Source organism: Mauremys reevesii, linkage group 11 (genome assembly GCF_016161935.1).
Source record: "Mauremys reevesii isolate NIE-2019 linkage group 11, ASM1616193v1, whole genome shotgun sequence".
Lineage (NCBI taxonomy): Eukaryota > Metazoa > Chordata > Testudines > Geoemydidae > Mauremys > Mauremys reevesii.
In genome coordinates this window covers 19,200,727-19,217,528 of record NC_052633.1, presented here as the reverse complement: position 1 = coordinate 19,217,528, position 16,802 = coordinate 19,200,727, and the positions used below count along the sequence as shown (strand labels likewise).

The 16,802-nt window shown below is 42.9% G+C and overlaps 1 protein-coding gene across 4 annotated transcripts in view; it reads left to right on the top strand.

Annotated features, from left to right (window-relative positions):
* The window catches only part of NBEAL1 (neurobeachin like 1), a 150,224-nt gene that overhangs the window by 126,083 nt on the left and 7,339 nt on the right, over positions 1-16,802 (top strand). For all 4 annotated transcript variants that reach the window (XM_039494373.1, XM_039494374.1, XM_039494371.1 and 1 more), the window contains 9 exons: positions 1,267-1,383; positions 2,131-2,220; positions 3,546-3,655; positions 4,675-4,847; positions 5,400-5,494; positions 9,560-9,676; positions 10,970-11,131; positions 12,399-12,547; positions 14,270-14,405. In XM_039494373.1, coding sequence (XP_039350307.1) covers positions 1,267-1,383; positions 2,131-2,220; positions 3,546-3,655; positions 4,675-4,847; positions 5,400-5,494; positions 9,560-9,676; positions 10,970-11,131; positions 12,399-12,547; positions 14,270-14,405 — 1,149 coding nt within the window. The remainder of the gene's footprint in view (positions 1-1,266; positions 1,384-2,130; positions 2,221-3,545; positions 3,656-4,674; positions 4,848-5,399; positions 5,495-9,559; positions 9,677-10,969; positions 11,132-12,398; positions 12,548-14,269; positions 14,406-16,802) is intronic.

Sequence of the window (16,802 nt, the reverse complement as noted above, 5' to 3'; positions counted from 1 at the left end):
ATTGTAGGAAACCCATAACTTTAATAAAGGAGACCTGGTATAAAATTTTCAAAAAAGCCTAATTCCCATTTTCAAAGGTGACTAGACACTTAGGAGCCTAAGTTCCATTGACTTTCAATTAAATTTAAGCACCTAAGTATCTAAGGGTATGTCTTCGCTACCGGCTGGATTGAGGGGCAGCCATCGATCCCCGAGCGCGCTCTCGTCGACTCCTGTACTCCAGCTCGGTGAGAGGCACATGCAGAGTTGACGGGGGAGTGGTAGCAGTCGACTCACCGTGGTGTCCACCCCGCGGTAAGTTGATGTAAGTACGTCAACGTCAGCTACATTATTCACGTAGCTGAAGTTGCATAACTTAGATCGATCCCCCCACTCCCCTGCCCCAGTGTAGACCAGGCCCAAGTCACTTTTGAAAATGGGAATTAGACTCCAAAGTCACTTAGGAGTCTTTAAAAAATTTATCTCTGGTATTTCATCTTCTGATGTAACTTAAATAGATGTGGAAACAACTTTCTTCATAATTTTGCCACTTAATATTTTTGAGCGCTAATTATAGCTCCGAGAAAAGCCCTTTCAGATAGACTTGCCATCCAGTCAATTTTTTAAATTGGATTATTCATAGGAGTTGTTTGCCTTCTGCATGTCTGCATGCCTTTAATAATTATTGTATAGTACTAGGTATTTTGTTAAATATGCTCCTGTAAGACAGGAAGTACATTTTTGTTGGTGTTAGTCTCATTCTCCACTTTCATTCCTTTCTGTCCAGGTTTCCACTCCAGTTTCCTTAGTGTCTAGTCTTAAGGCTGTCTAAATTCTAGAACAGATGTGACATTCTACAGGTGTTATGTATAGTAACCCTTTCATGCTAGCTTTCAGTGAGAGGAAGGATTAGCAACATGGCTTGTAATAAAATCTAAATGTTCCTTTTTTTGGTATGAATGGTAAATCGTTCTTTCTCAAATAATAAAACCAGCTTTAAGAAAAAGCCACCAAATGAATTTAACAAAATCTTTCCCTCTCCCTATCCCCTGTAGAGTAAATCTTCCAAGTAAATCAGCCAAGGTTTTCTTTGTATAGAAAAATGGTCTAGAAACAGTAACTCCAGAGGAATTCCTTCATCTGAAATTAATATACTGAGCTAGAATTTACATTCTCTTGACTCTGAATACCGTACATGACTTGAACAGTTCAAAAAAAGATTATTTCCCGCTATGCTGAGATTGTGTATAAATTTGATTTTTTTTAAAAATCGATATTGTCTCCTAGGAGCCTCATCCTGCGAGATTATCTGCAGAGGAGGTAGTACAGAGACAGACCAAAAGTGACAGCTCAACCCTGAATCTGTTCCAGCATCTCCCTGAACTTAAGTCATTCTTCGTAGAGGTAGCAGCTGACACATTATTGCATTGCATGTTTTAAGACTAGTCTGAAACATCTAATACGTTGGAATAAAAGGTTGTCAGCAGACTAAAAATAAACTTGCTTATAATGTAAAGAAAATTTTGTACAAAACATCTAATAAACTATTTGTATAGAAGGAGATGTTTCTTTGCAATGAACTTATAGAGGTTGAGTAAGTTTACTTACCCTCATCCTGCAGTGATTCTGTAACACTTATTTTAACTGTCTAAATGTTACATTTTATCCTTTTTTGCTTCCTTAGCCTTCCTACTTTCCAAGTGCCTACATGCAGGCTGGAGAGAGAGATCCTGGCCCCACTGTAGTCAATGGCAAAATTCCCATTAACTTCAAAGTGGTCAGGATTTCTCCCCTAGTGTTAGTGGCTGAACTTAGCTATTTAAGATGTGTGTACCTCTACCTGGTAGTGCAACTTTGTCTCCCAGTATCAGAGGGGTAGCCGTGTTAGTCTGGATCTGTAAAAGCAACAAAGAATCCTGTGGCACCTTATAGACTAACAGACGTTTTGCAGCATGAGCTTTCGTGGGTGAATACCCACTTCTTCAGATGCAAGTCTCTTGCATCTGAAGAAGTGGGTATTCACCCACGAAAGCTCATGCTGCAAAACGTCTGTTAGTCTATAAGGTGCCACAGGATTCTTTGTCTCCCAGGTAACTAAAGTATTTGTTCTACCTATGGATGTTTGTCAACTGAAAATGTCATTTCTCATAGGGTATCAGTGATGGTGTTCCCATTGTCAAGGCTGGTGTTCCCAGGAACCAGTCACGTTCCTTTATGTCTCAAGGGAGCCCAGAGATCCTGGTGAGTTGGATGTGTCGGTACAGCTGTTTGAAACTCTATGTTACATATGACTGCACTGTTCCTAAAATTAACCTTTATATTTACAAAATGTGGGTGCTAGTAATGTTCTAGATGTCATCATGAGATAATGTGTTACTATCAATCTGAATCTAGGTTCTTATAACAGTCTCCATCTTAATAATCTCTTTGGAAGTGCTCATATATTGTTTAATTTCCTCTACTCACATTTGTGTAGGCCAAATTAGGCATAAATAAACCTGTGGCTAGTCAGATTTTGTACACCTGTGTCTAAAGATTTGATTCTATTCCTTTCAAGTCACTGAAAAAAATAGTACACTACATTAAAACTAGATGGAATTACTTTCACACTGGCTCAGTAACAAAATGACTCTGGGAATGTCTTTTAATTTGTCATAACTTTAAATGCGAGTTACTACCACTGAGTATTTCAAAGAAAATAAAATACAAGAATTAAATAATTATGATGAAATGCATGTGCAAAGCATAGGCCTTCTTACCAGCCTGCATCTCAAGTACCAATCGCTGCTCTATCTAGCCAATATATATATCACACACAAGTATCATTCACTGTTCTATCTAGGCAGTATATACTACACGTTAGAGTCATAGCTAAGGCTAAGATTTTGTCAGGGTTATTTTTAGTAAAAGTCACGGACAGGTCACGGGCAATAAACAAAAATTCAGGGAAGTCGTGACCTGTCCGTGACTTTTGCTGCTGTGGCTCCATGGTTTCCCTTGCCACCATGGTGGCTGGAAGCTGCAGGGGGGGCCCCCTCCACCCACTGTGGCTGGGAGCGGCACAGTGACGATATTTCCCAAAGAGAAAATGGGACACCCCCAGCCACTCACCCGAGGTGTGTCTCCCTACCCGAGTCTGTTGCCTCTTGCTGGAACCCTGAGGAGGGCCCACTCAAGAGTCTGTCATCTGTCGCTGGAACCTTGCAGGGGGCCGCCTGTTGCTGGAACCCTGCCAGGGCCCCACTAGCTGCCAGCTCCAGAGTCTGAAGCAGAGAATGTCATGGAGGTCTCTGGAAGTCACGGATTCCTTGACTTCCATGGCGTCCATGACACATATGTAGCCTTAGTCATAACTCGTTGTTTTAAAAAAATAATAAAACAAAAAACCTCACAGACTCTCCATCCTGTCCTCATGATAGTGCTAGCCTCAGCTGGATCCGTTTGGTGGTAAACTGTCAAGAAACCTATGTTGGCTCAGATGCAAGCTCTGTTATTGGGAAAGACATGCAAAGAAGAGGGCTTTGCAACATTACACAGTTTCATTGATTTTTATCAAACTTTTTCAGGTGATAGCAAATCTGAACTGCATTATTGGAACCCACGGGTGGCTACCATATGATAGAAATATCTCCAACTATTTTACGTTCATCAGAGATCCAACTGTGACAAATCCCAAGTAAGTAAAGAGGAGGAAAGGTGCAGTAGTGAACTCTGTTATAAAAATAGTATGAGTCAAAGTACGATAGGTACACGGTCTTCTTATATAGTGATTTGATAGCATTGCTTTAATCATCTGTGATTTTTAATTAAAACCTAATATCTATATAGTGTGCTTTACATTTTTCAAAGCTTTGACATCTCTTAATATTAATTAAACTACAGTTTTTCTTTGAAAAGTGACAATAAAAACACTATTGTAAGGTTCTGTCTTCATTGTCCATTACTGACTTTCAAACCAATTTACTAAAATGTTTTTCTAACTGCCAGCCCTGCAAACTCATTCTGGTATCTGAGAGTCAAGCTTGCTTCATTATTCTCATGCATAATTGTTCATAATAAATGTTCTGCAGATGTGGCCTTGTTTATACCTATGCAATTCATATCTTCCCGCTATGTTTTCAGTGACATCTCTGCAACTCCCATTGCATTCACTGGGTTTGCACAAGGGTAACCGAATGGAATTTAATAAACTCCTCTGTTGGTGATGGACTAAGAGGAATAGAGCTCACTCTTCCTTACATATGTTAGCTCGACAGTATTAACAGGAGTCAAGAGTAGTTAAAACACTTTTCATCAAAGTGAACAGATATGAGACTGAATACATGGGAGGAGTAGATTTCCTGAGTAAAAACTACCATTTATAGTCCCTTTTCACAGCAGAACCACACTTCAGATTACAAACTGTACCACGCCTTTTGATTGTTTACAAGAGGTTTGTCTTTTTACAGAATTTTGAAAAAATGTTTTTCTATAAATACTATTTAATACGGATTAAAGTTATCCACAGAGTCTCAAGCCAGGTAGGATATTGCATAAAGAACTAGCATGAAATCCTGACCTGCCCTGAAGACAAAGGGAAATTTTTAATTGATATCGGGGGGCCCAGGATTTCACCCCTAGTGTTCCTAGGTACATACTCTTTATAGATCATAATATTAACATAGGGCAAATCTTAATTGTAAAATTTGTTTGCAGAACCCAACGTAGCATAAGTGGTCCTTTCGCTCCAGGGCTAGAGATCACCTCTAAACTGTTTGTAGTGTCCCATGATGCAAAGTTGCTGTTCAGTGGAGGGCACTGGGACAATAGTATTAGAGTGACATCGCTCACAAAGGGCAAATTAATTGGACAGCATGTCAGACACATGGGTAAGTAAACTATTTTTGTTTTGAATTATGAAATTACATATTTTATACATGGTTTTTGTAACACAAAAATCTGACACTTTGACTATTGCAAGGCTCAGTCTTTTATAAAGAATAATAGAATAGTGTACTTGGGCCACATTGTAATGAGAGACTACGCTAGTTTTTCCCATTCTTGCCATCACACTCTCTGGTTCAAGTAGGACTAATGAAAACCTATGCGCTCATGTATTTATATAGTCATTCCAATAATAGTCCAGTGTGTTTTAAAAACAATCTTTATTTTTTTAAGATAAGATAATAATGATTACTTGTAATGTTTGTCCTGCTCCTGGCTAGGGCTTTATTACTACAACTAGGATCTTCGACTTTAATCAGTCTTGAAAATGTATACCACATTCCCGGTGTAGAGTTTGTGTTTGTTTGCAAATGTAACTACATTGCTGACATGCTGCACAGCATCCCATTCCCACCAAATGTCCATCCGTTTTAAAGCTGGATAAAATGTTTAGATAAGATGGAAAGTTAAGGTAATTTGTTTTCTTTCCTTTATAGATATTGTGACCTGTTTGGCTATAGATTTCTGTGGAATCCATTTAATTTCAGGTTCCAGAGACACAACGTGTATGATATGGCAAATAGTTCAGCAAGTAAGTATTCCTGCAGAGCTTTAGAAGCAGCCTTCTGAAGGGTTTTGCTTTAGTGCTTTGTTCACCAATCTACCAGTCCAGTATGTTTACAGACTCATTAGTGTTTCATTAGAGTTGTTGTTTGCTTATTTGTTTGCTCTGTCTGTCATGTTTGCAGGGTAAAACAGACTTCTAAAAATGATGATGAGTTCTGTATCTCTCTTAGACTGTTCCATGGTTTTCAAGTACACTTATTAGTGTCTCTGCTCCATTTATTATAGTGGCATTAATAATGTTACCTAGAGCACTTTTATTTGGTTAAGGTGCTTTGCAGCCCTTTGAGGTAGATAAGTAAATATTATTCCTGTTTTACTGATGGAGAAACTGAAGCTATAAACTAGAGAAGGTGACCTGTCCAGCATCTCAAGAGTTTGTGTCAGAGGCAGGATTAGAACTCGGGTGCTCCTGATTTCTAATCTTGTGCTCACAGTACTAGACCATGTCGCCTCTCTTCTGTTCTGTTTCCTTAGTGTGAAATACTGATGTGTAACTGTCACTGGGTGGCTGGCTCTTTAAAGAGAAGTGGGTCTCAGCCAACTCTCTTCCCCAGATGGGGACAATGAAGGTATTTGACCTCTGGGTCATATGACTCAATCAGGCCTCTGTGATAGGTAAGGGAGAGGTCTGGTAATGAGAGACCAGGGGGAGATAAGGTATGTCTACACTGCGATTGAACACCCAGGGCTGGCCTGTGTCAGCTGACTTGGGCTCAGGCTACGGGGCTGTTTAATTGCGGTGTAGGTGTTCCGGCTTAGGCTGGAGCCTGGGCTCTTCGACCCTCCCCCCCTCGAGGGGTCCCAGAGCCTGGGCTCCAGCCCAAGCCTGAACATCTACACCAGGGATCGGCAGCCTTTGGCACATGGCTCACCAGGGTAAGCACCCTAGCGGGCCGGGCCAGTTTGTTTACCTGCCGCATCCACAGGTTCGGCCGATCACGGCTCCACTGGCCGCGGTTTGCCGTTCCAGGCTGCGGGAAGTGGCACAACAAAGGGGGCTGCGGGAAGTGGCAGACAGCACATCCCTCGGCCCACGCCGCTTCCCGCAGCCCCCGTTGGCCTGGAGCGGTGAACCGCGGCCAGTGGGAGCCGCAATCAGCCGAACCTGCAGACGTGGCAGGTAAACAAACCTGCCTGGCCCGCCAGGGTGCTTTAATATCTAACTTGTGATTTCACAAATGGAAAGTAGATATGATTTTTAGCGTGCGAATTTAAGCCCCTAATATGTGAGGTTGCCTTTACCAATGTTAAACATAGCACAAAATGGCAGGGTCTAAATAAAAGAAGGACCCAAAGGTGATGATAGTGGAAAGATCATTTTAGTATAAGTTTTCATTCTTCTTTATAAAAGGCAACTTTTCAACTAGGAAAATATCCTTGTTTACACTTTTGAAAGCCTGGTAATTCCTGTACATGAAAGCAGGAGTGGGAAGAAGTAAAGTGGACTGCATACACAAACAGATTAACTTGGTAGTAGTGGCTTTTGGCATCATTGTCTTTATGCTGATGTACCAGCAGGGCTACTAGTTTTCTGAGTTAATAAAACTTAGCCTAGCCCTACGATACCCCTTGATTATCTTGGTTTACCAGATGTTCTTTGCAGACCTCTGCCCCTCAACATGCAAGTTGCATTTATTAAGGCTATTAGGGAAAATGTAAGTGTTACAAGCTACAGCTCCTGCTGTGTCTTGTGGACAATATGCCTGATTTTATCTTCTTGTGTCTTGTATAAGAGTCATTTAGGGCTAAATCCAGCTAGCACGCTGTAATGTCAGCGCATTGGCACGTAAACAGATACTCTGACAGATGTATGCAGTGAACACGAAATCGTGCTGTCACTTAGCAGGATACCACATGTTTGACATGTTATACACTGAGAACATTTTACAGCTGCTTTCAGAAAGAAAGTAGTTGGCGCAAATGGAGGCAACCTCAGAATTTCCATCTCACAAGAAATTCTGACATTTTAGCATTTGTTTGTGCCAAATTGGGACTAAAAGTTTAAATTTTGAAATTTTTGTCAGTACAGAAATTATGAAAATTTTTGATTAAGACATGTCAAGATTTTGATATTATTGATTGAAATGAATTCCCATAGTGATGCATTACCTAATAGGAGACAGATGCACGCATTCTTCCATACAGGTCGTGATCCTTGGGTGGATTACATCTCCTGTAATGCATGTAATCATGTAACTCCCATGATTCACCATGCAGCTCAGGCAGAGAAATCTGCATTTCATTGTGGGAGATGTTGTCCTCCAGGGAGCCCAGCCATAGGAGAGAATCAGGGGCCTGAACTACAACTCTCGTTAGACAGTGTACTGATAGGGAAATGCAGTTCAAGGTTTTGTTGAACTGACTCAAAGCTACAATGAGTCCTGTGGCACCTTAGAGACTCACAGATGTATTGGAGCATGAGCTTTCGTGGGTGAATACCCACTTCGTCAGACGCATGACTCAAAGCTAGTTGTTTCTGGTCAATTAAGAAAACCAGAATATTCCAATCTAGGTTGAACTGACCTGAAATGAAATATTTCATTTAGGTTTTCCTTATGGAAAATTGAAATTTTGGGCAAAATCAAAATTTTCTTGTGGAAAACTTTGGTTTTGCAGAAACTGCGTTTTCCGTCGGAAAATCATTCCAATGGGAAAGTCCCGACAAGCTCTCCTTGTTTATTTTATTTTATTAGTCAGACTAAGGCCCCTGCTAAAACTGCTTCTTTTGCCCTACCCAACAGTGCAAAGCAGCGTTCAAAGGAATCCCCAGAAACCAGTTAAGCCACTTTTTTTGGGGGGGGGGGGATCATTGGGTAGTTTAAGGCCTGTGTAATTGACTCCCTCCCTTGTAGTGTCCAGTATAGGGAGCATGTAGGGGTCATTGTCAGGAAAATAGGGTGTGGCCAAGAAGCTGCAATCTCCGCCAGATCCCTGCTGCCATGAGGGCCATAGACATTTAACTGGGAACTGGGGACTGAACCAATACCTAATGGCCCCACGACTAGGGCAATGCAAAGGTGCTTACAACCATAAGCTCACACTCACTTTCTCAGTTGCTGTACTGGTGCAATATGACCCGTTCCCAAGGGGTGTTCAGTGCCTAGATATTATGGGGATTGGTGCTCTATAAATACCCATGGCAGACAGATCAGTAAATCTTGCACTTGCTGTGTTTTTCAGCATTTGCACTCGCTGGGTTCTGAACCAATCATGCTACTTTTCCCTGAACCTATATCCCTGTTGCCATGGTGTGTCCCATTGCGTGCATCTGCTAGCACCCCCTACAGTGCCAAGAGTTTTTGACCCCACAAATATGAAAGCAGTGGGACAAATGTCCTGCCTATTGCCACTTGTTCACTCCGTTGCTCTTCATTGTCAAATTATTTTCTGGATCCTCATCCAGTCGTGTGTTCTGATATATCTTCTTGCTTCTTGGCACTGTCATGTGTGCCTCATATTTTCAAAGTTTTGATTGGCATTCATCTCTCCATACTGTAAGGCAGAAGAGAAATTGTTTTCGTACCCATCTCTTTAGACACTGTGCATGCCAGCAACAGACCCCACTTAAAGTGATTTTGAATATAGTTACATTATGTCAAAGTGAAATGGAAGTACCAAATTGTTTTGGAGTGTTGGAGTGCCCTTAATGAAAGCTGTACCCTTACAGGAAGTTGTTTTGTGAAAAATATTGTAAGAGATACATTATATCTCTCACAAAGCAGAATCAGATTGGCTGTTTTTCTATATTGCCTCGGGATATGAAACAAAGTTGATATAATTTTTATGCAAAATAGTCTTCACTCTCTTTAATTACATTCTGAAGAAGACAGTGAACACAAAGATCAAAGGAATTTAATTCATCCTTGTGATTTAATAAACTGAGGCACAAAAAGAAGTGGCTATAAATGTGAGCAACAATAGAAGTAAAGTGTGGTGTCTGGCACCCAGTGCATCTGATGTTAAAGATATCCTGTATGTGTTCTTCAGCTGTGAGAAAATCTATAAATGTATCATTTTATGTTGATATCAGGGAGGAGTTCCTGTAGGCCTGGCACCTAAACCCTTGCAGATTCTGTATGGACATACTGATGAGGTATCCAGTGTTAGCATCAGCACTGAACTGGACATGGTGGTATCTGGAGCCAGGGTAAGCGTCTTCATGATTTTCCTTCGAAGGAGTGATATTTACTACTAGGATTAGTGTAGCTGGAAAAAACATTACTGTTTCCTCTTTTCCTTTTTGGGTAAGGAGCAAGTCTTGCACCATGTCAACACACACACTGCATAATTCACTTACTCTCATACTGCTCTCACAGAGTAGGCCACAGCTCTTTTGCACAGGTGAATGTCTGAAGTGTGTGTAACCATCTGAAGAAATCCAGTTTCCTATAGGAATACTCATGCTACAGAACTCCTTTTCTGCCTCAGCAAACACAAACTACTTGTCTTTACCTCTGAGGCTCTCCACAGCTTAACCACACCCTACCTACCAACTCTATCAAGCTGTTGACCTCTGTTTCCACTCTGATGATGGCCCACTTCCATCACTAAATAGCCCAATTCTACCTCAAGCACCTTCACATTTTGTCCCATTCCATCCCTCAGGCATGGGAGGAGGCTCCCCATAAAAGATCTGCAAAGCCACTCTTTTGTCTTCCTTCAAATTCGCTGTTCTGCCATGATGCCTCCAAGACGCTTGATAACAGCTACACCGGGGTGTCCTGTGACTGCTACTTTCTGTGTGAAATATGATTTGTTTCACTGCTACCGTTTCCTCCTTCCCCCATCCGCATTTGTTTGTTTTTTCTCCACCTGTTGTCTCCTCATATGCTGAGATTGGCACTCTTAAGGGGAAGGACTCTGTTTTTTTCACTATCTGTGTACAGTGCCTAGCACAGTGGGGCCCTGATTCCTGTCTGCTACCTGTAGCAGTAGAGTAGCTAGAGGGGGCGCGGGGGAGCAGCTGCTCCCCCACCGAGCACAAGTGGCGCCTTTTTCATTTTACTCACCTGGAAGCCAAAAAAAAAAAAAAAAAAAGGCACCACCCGCTGCGGCGCTTTTACTGATGGGGCGGCACTCTGGGTCTTCGGCGGCATTTCAGCGGCGGGACCTTCACTTGCTTCGGGTGTCTTCAGCGGCACTGAAGCTTCATTGCCGAAATGCCGCCGAAGACCTGCGGAGCGAATGAAGGTCCCGCCGCCGAGGTGCCGCCAAAGATCTGGGGCGCCGCCCCGTCAGTAAAAGCGCCACAGCGGGTGGTGCCTTTTTTCCTTTCGCTCCCCCTCTTCCCTCCACCTGGCTACGCCGCTGAGTAGTTCCTTCTTCCAGAACTACTGCTGCACCTTACGATCTTTTAAAATGTTCTTTTCCCTTGCTCCAAATAATTACCGTATGTGAATATTACCATAAAGAAATAGCATTGAGTTTTTTGTCTTAACAGGATAGCACTGTGATTATTCATACTATTCGGAAAGGTCTGTATATGAGGACTTTGCGACCACCTTGTGAGAGTTCCCTTCTGCTGACTGTTCCCAACCTGGCTGTATCCTGGGAAGGACACATAGTTGTCCACACCAGTATAGAAGGAAAGACTACTCTGAAGGTACTTCACAAGTTTCAACCCAAGGTCATAGAATGCTGGTGTGTGTTTTGCTGTAAACACTAACCATAAATGTACCTGGTTTTTTTTTTGCAGTAGAGCTAGTTTCTTAGGAAATTCTGTGTGCAAGCTGCTCCACAGATGCACCAATGTTTCTCAAACATTGAGAGGGACAGCCTGACCTAGAGGGACAACCTTTAGGGTTCATGATGTAATTCATTCTCACTGCCTATTCAGTGTAGGGATGCCTCTTTTGATGAAGGCTTGTGTAATTGCGCCAAGAATTAGGAAGAGGCTTGTACCTAATGTTAACAGACTGTGTTTGTTAACTTTCAGGACATGCCACAAGCCCCAGCTTTTCTCCTTGCCCTGTAGGATTTGGGAGGCTGGGTGAGGCTGGGAAGGGGGACTCTGGTTTGTTTGGTGCGGCTTATTATTTGTTTGTTGTATTCGTGTTGCTGCTGGGGTAGTGCTATCTGTGGGTGAGTGCCAGAGGCTGTTTAAGTATGAATGTATTTTTAAGTTTGTCAGCATGCCCATAGATCAGATTGTAGTGCGGTAAAAATATAAATAAATACAGGTTGAACTTCTCTAGTCCGGCACCCTCGGGACCTGACTGGTGCCAAACCAGAGAATTTGCCAAACTATGGGAGGTCAATGAAGAGTGCCAGCAGGTCTCCATAGGCATGGGAAGTAGGGGTGCAGAGGGTGCTGCAACGCACCCAGTGGGGGCCCCACTGCCACCTGGGGTCCCAGCCACCAGCCTCCCACCCGCCAGCCTCCCGCCTGGGGGCTCCAATGCCGGCCCCAGCTGCCAGCCCCTCGCCCGGGGTTCCAGCCACTGGCCCCAGGTCCTCCTCCTCGCTCCCGGAGCTTGAACACCGCTAATCAGCTGTTCACGGTGCTCCGGAAGCACTGGGAGGGAGCGGGAGGAGTTGGTAAGCGCAGGGCTGGTGCACAAGAGGAGCAGGAGGCAGGGGGAGCTTGGCACCAGTGGATGCTCCGCATCCACTAATTTTTCCCTGTGGGTGCTCCAGCCCCGGAGCACCCACAGAGTCGGCGCCTATGCCGGACCACGGATGTTGCCATACCAGGGAGTGCCAGATTAGAGAGGTTCAACCTGTATTTAATTCTACAAACTGCCATCAGATACCAACAGCTTTAGTTACTACCAACCTTGGCTAAATTCCTATTAACAAGCTGAATCTATAAGTAATAAATCCTTAATCCATTCAGTCCTCCATGAGTAATTTCTTTTTAATCTCTTCAGGATAAGAATGCATTACATCTCTATTCTGTGAACGGGAAGTATTTGGGCTCTGAGAATCTAAAGGAGGAAGTGTCAGACATGTGTGTGACTGGCGAATATATCGTGATGGGGAGCCTACAAGGATTCCTTTCCATACGAGATCTCTATAGGTAAGAGACCAGCATCAGTAGATAAGATGTACTGCACCAGCATGGTGGTTTATTTACATATAGGTATTGGTGTATGATGTGGAGATCATGAAGGGTGTGACTTGTCATTCTTTTGAAAAAGAGGTCACAGATGGCTATTCTCTCATTGCCCTGTCACCTGATACTGGAAAATCAATTTGCAAAGGAAATCCAAAACTACAACCGGGTCCCTTATGCTCCTATTTGGATTTTCTGGACACTGAAGGGCAGAAAAGATCTATTTGTAAGCTAGGAATGCCACTTCTGGTGCATGACTGCACTGACAGCCCTTATCCCAATACTGGGAATGTCCCCCTCAATATCTGGGAAGGGACAGAGTTGGATGCAGACTTGGGGCTCGATCCAGCAAGATACTGAGTATCCAAGACTCCCATCAAAATCAGTGGGTGCTGTGGGCTCAGCTCCTGGCAGAATCAAGCCCATGGTGTGCAGCTGTAACGTCAGTTTAAAATCCCCATTTCTTTCTGCTGTGCAGATTCATTGGCCTTTGCCCCCAGAAGGCGGAAACATACTTGCTCCAGGGGTAACTGCAGCACTAAGTCTGCTCTCCTGTCACTCTGCAGAGAGGATTTCTTTCTTTACTGATTCTGTCCCCAGTGCACAACCCTGTTAATAAGGCTATAGCCTGGGGATGGGATTTGACCCTCTATGTCAGGGGAGGGCAAACTACGGACCTCGGGCCAGCTCCGGCCCACCAGCCGTTTTAATCCAGCCCTCAAGCTCCCGCTGGGGAACAGGGTCTGAGGATTGCCCTGCTCTGGGGCTCCAGCTGTGGAGCAGGGTCAGGGGGCCACTCTGCATGGCTCCCAGAAGCAGCGGCAAGTCTCTCCTACAGCTCCTATGCTTAGGGGCAGCCAGGGGGCTCTGCTCCGCATGCTGCCCCTGCCTCAAGCGCTGCCCCCATGCATTCCATTGGCCGGGAACCACGGCCAATGGGAGTTGCAGAGGTGGCGCCTGCAGACGGGACAGCACGCAGCAGAGCCACCTGGCCACGCCTCCGCATAGGAGCCGGAGTGGGGGACAAGCCGCTGCTTCCGGGAGCCACTTGAAGTAAGCGCCGCCCAGAGCCTATACCCCTGGCCACCCTAACCCCCTGCCCAGAGCACCCTCCTGTACCCCAAACCGCTCAGCCCCAGGCCCACCCCAGAGCCTGCACCCCCAGCTGGAGCCCTCACCCACCCCAGCCCTGATCTCCCTCCCACCCTCTGAATCCCTTGGTCCCAGCCTGGAGCATCCACCTACACCTCCAACCCCTCATCCCCAGCCCCACCCCAGAGCCCGCATCCCCAGCTGGAGTCCTCACTCCCCCCACCTCCCCGCACCTCGCTTCCCCAGCCCAGAGCCCCCTCCTGCACCTTGAATTCCTAATTTCTGGCCTGACCCCAGACCCCCTCCTGCATCCCAACCCCAATTTTGTGAGCATTCATGGCCCACCATACAGTTTCTATACCCAGATGTGGCCCTTGGGCCAAAAAGTTCGCCCACCCCTGCTCTATGTAGAAGTTCACTATAACTTGAATTATAGTGTATTGAAACACATTGGGACTTACAGTGAAACCCTATTCGATAATGCATCTGAGTTCACACTCAGTGAGTTCAGCTGTAGTATGGCTCTATCCATTATGTATAATATATAGCAGTCAAGTATTTAAGGTATTTTTTGTGTGGTTTTGCTTATTTCAGCCTGAATCTCAGCATCTCCCCCTTAGCCATGCGACTGCCGATTCGCTGCATTTCTGTTACCAAAGAATACAGCCACATCCTTGTAGGCTTGGAGGATGGCAAATTGATTGTCGTTGGTGTTGGCAAGCCAGCTGAGGTAAAACCCACCATCAAGAACTTTGTCTACCGAACAGTGGGAAATTCACTTATTTCTGCTTTCCAGTTGAGCAAGAGGTCTCCTCTATGGCAGGGCAAACTTAAGAGCAAGTTTGAGTTTTCAGTGGGGAAGAAATAATTTTTGAGACGGCTCTATGCATAGAGATTTCTCTATAAGAAACGAGCATGTAGGGAACGCAGATGGGAAAAAGCAGACTCAGTTGGACTAACCTGCAGACTTTGTCATAGTCGAATAAGCAAGAGGTCAGAGTAACTAACATTTTCTGCATGTGCTAGTGTTGTCTGTCACTTCTCACAAACAAGTTCTGAATAGGATGTGATACCTTCGTTATAAATGAGGAAGTAACTTCCCAGAAGAAAATTGGAAACAAAAAAGAATGAGCTACTTTTTTTTTGGAAAAATCCATATTTCTCACCATTCAGAATCTCTCATTGTAACTGCACAAAGATACCCTGAGTAGCCACCTCTGTGCTCCTTACGGTGGATGTAAATTTGTAGGTACTGCATATGCACTATCACTTACAGAGCATCCCTATGTAAAATAGCAATACCCACTTTGTCATGTTCACAACAGGGGTTTCACAGTAACTACTTGTAACACCTCTGTCAAAGTATTTCACCAATATTATGAAGAGAGGCAGGGTTAGGCTTTCTGAATTTCTGGAGTGCAACAGTATATTTTAAGTTGAAAGCTCGTACTATTAACTATTACAGCCAGAAGGGTGACTTTAAATTGAGGTCTGCTTGACCTTCAGTATTTGCTAGAAAAGTATGTATTAAAGTAATGTATATTTTATTAATTTTGAAAACATACTGGCATGTTAGTTCTAAGTGTCTGAAATTTTTCTAGTTAAGGGAACATAATTTACTGAAATACATCCTGCTTAGGATCTTCACAGAATGAGAGCCTGATCCTGCTTCTATTGAAATCAGTTGCAAAACTTCCATCCATTTCAAATTAAACAACTTTTTCTATTATAGAATTAATAGATAGCTTCTTGTGTTGTAGATAAGAGGCTCTTCTGATAGCTTTTTAAAAATCACCAGTCTTAGAAAAACTCTGCTAGGCTGGAATTTGTCATTCATTATCTGAGACTTAAAGTAAATTTAATTAAGAACAAAGAAATCTGAGTTCCCCACTATGCTACGTTCCTAGGGTTGGATTCCTCCTAAGGATATGCAGGTTTTTCCACAAGCTTTATCAGTGTGTTCAGTTTATAATTCAGAGCATTTGGAGGATTAATATCTGTATAAACAGATTAAAAAACAATAATGGTAGGGACAACATTTATTCCATATTTTCCTGTTTCCTCTGATTTGTAAAAATCATTTTATTGTGTTTAAAAGGTATTAACTTTTTTGTTTGACAAGTAAAATATGGAGATAAGAAATTAAGGACTTTCAAATTCCTCCTACAGAAGGTACTCTCTGTTAGGAGTTGGGCTTCAGTGGTGATACTATATTTAGCCTTAGAACAAAAGGAGGTTCTTTCTACATATTCTATTAAACAGAATTGTAAAATGCTGTTGAGACTAAGGTTGATCTTTTGCCTTTATGTTTGACAGTATAATCAGAGATGGAGTATAATGAATTTGTGTTCTGGTTTAGAAAACCATATAGTTGCTTAGAACACTGCAGAAGTCTGCAGGATCATTCCCTGTTTGAGCTGACACTCAATATATAGTTACAAAGTGCCAGACTTATGATGAGAAACTTTTTCTGAACTTTGTGCCATTAAAGGATGATTTTCTTTAACCATAGGGGATTTCATATTCTGGTCTATTGCCAGAATAGGATCACCACTGGTCAATCCCAGGTCTGGTAGTTATGAAGTTAATTAAAACAGTTTCTGACAGAATACTGTCCGATATTCAAATATCATACAAATTCACTAAATCCATGATTTAACATTGCCTTTGGTTACTTGTCACTGTTAACAGCTTATTACATGTCTTTATTTATGGAATATTCACTGTAGATTACATTTGTTTAATAATTCTTGCACTGAACACTTCACCCAGGATCAGTGGAAGTCTAGAAATTTGGCATCATGAGAACTCCTCTCTATCTCTTTCTCCCATTTTGCCATCGCTGCCCTGCAGTAGTCCATCACTTACAGGACATTGTCAAGTACCCTTTTTAATTATCTTTACTCTTCATTTCTAGTAATTCCCTCTTAAAATAAAATGCTCTTCCTACTAATTTTGTTCATTTCCACTTGGCAATCATTTTTTCTTTTTAACAAAATAGCAATTTAGAATCCAGAACCCACTCCCCACAAAATAAGAACAATTTTAAAGTAGGTAAAATATTAGACCTATCTTGCCTGACAGTGTCCCTTTAACTGTTCAAAAGTGGAAAAGATAATGATCAACA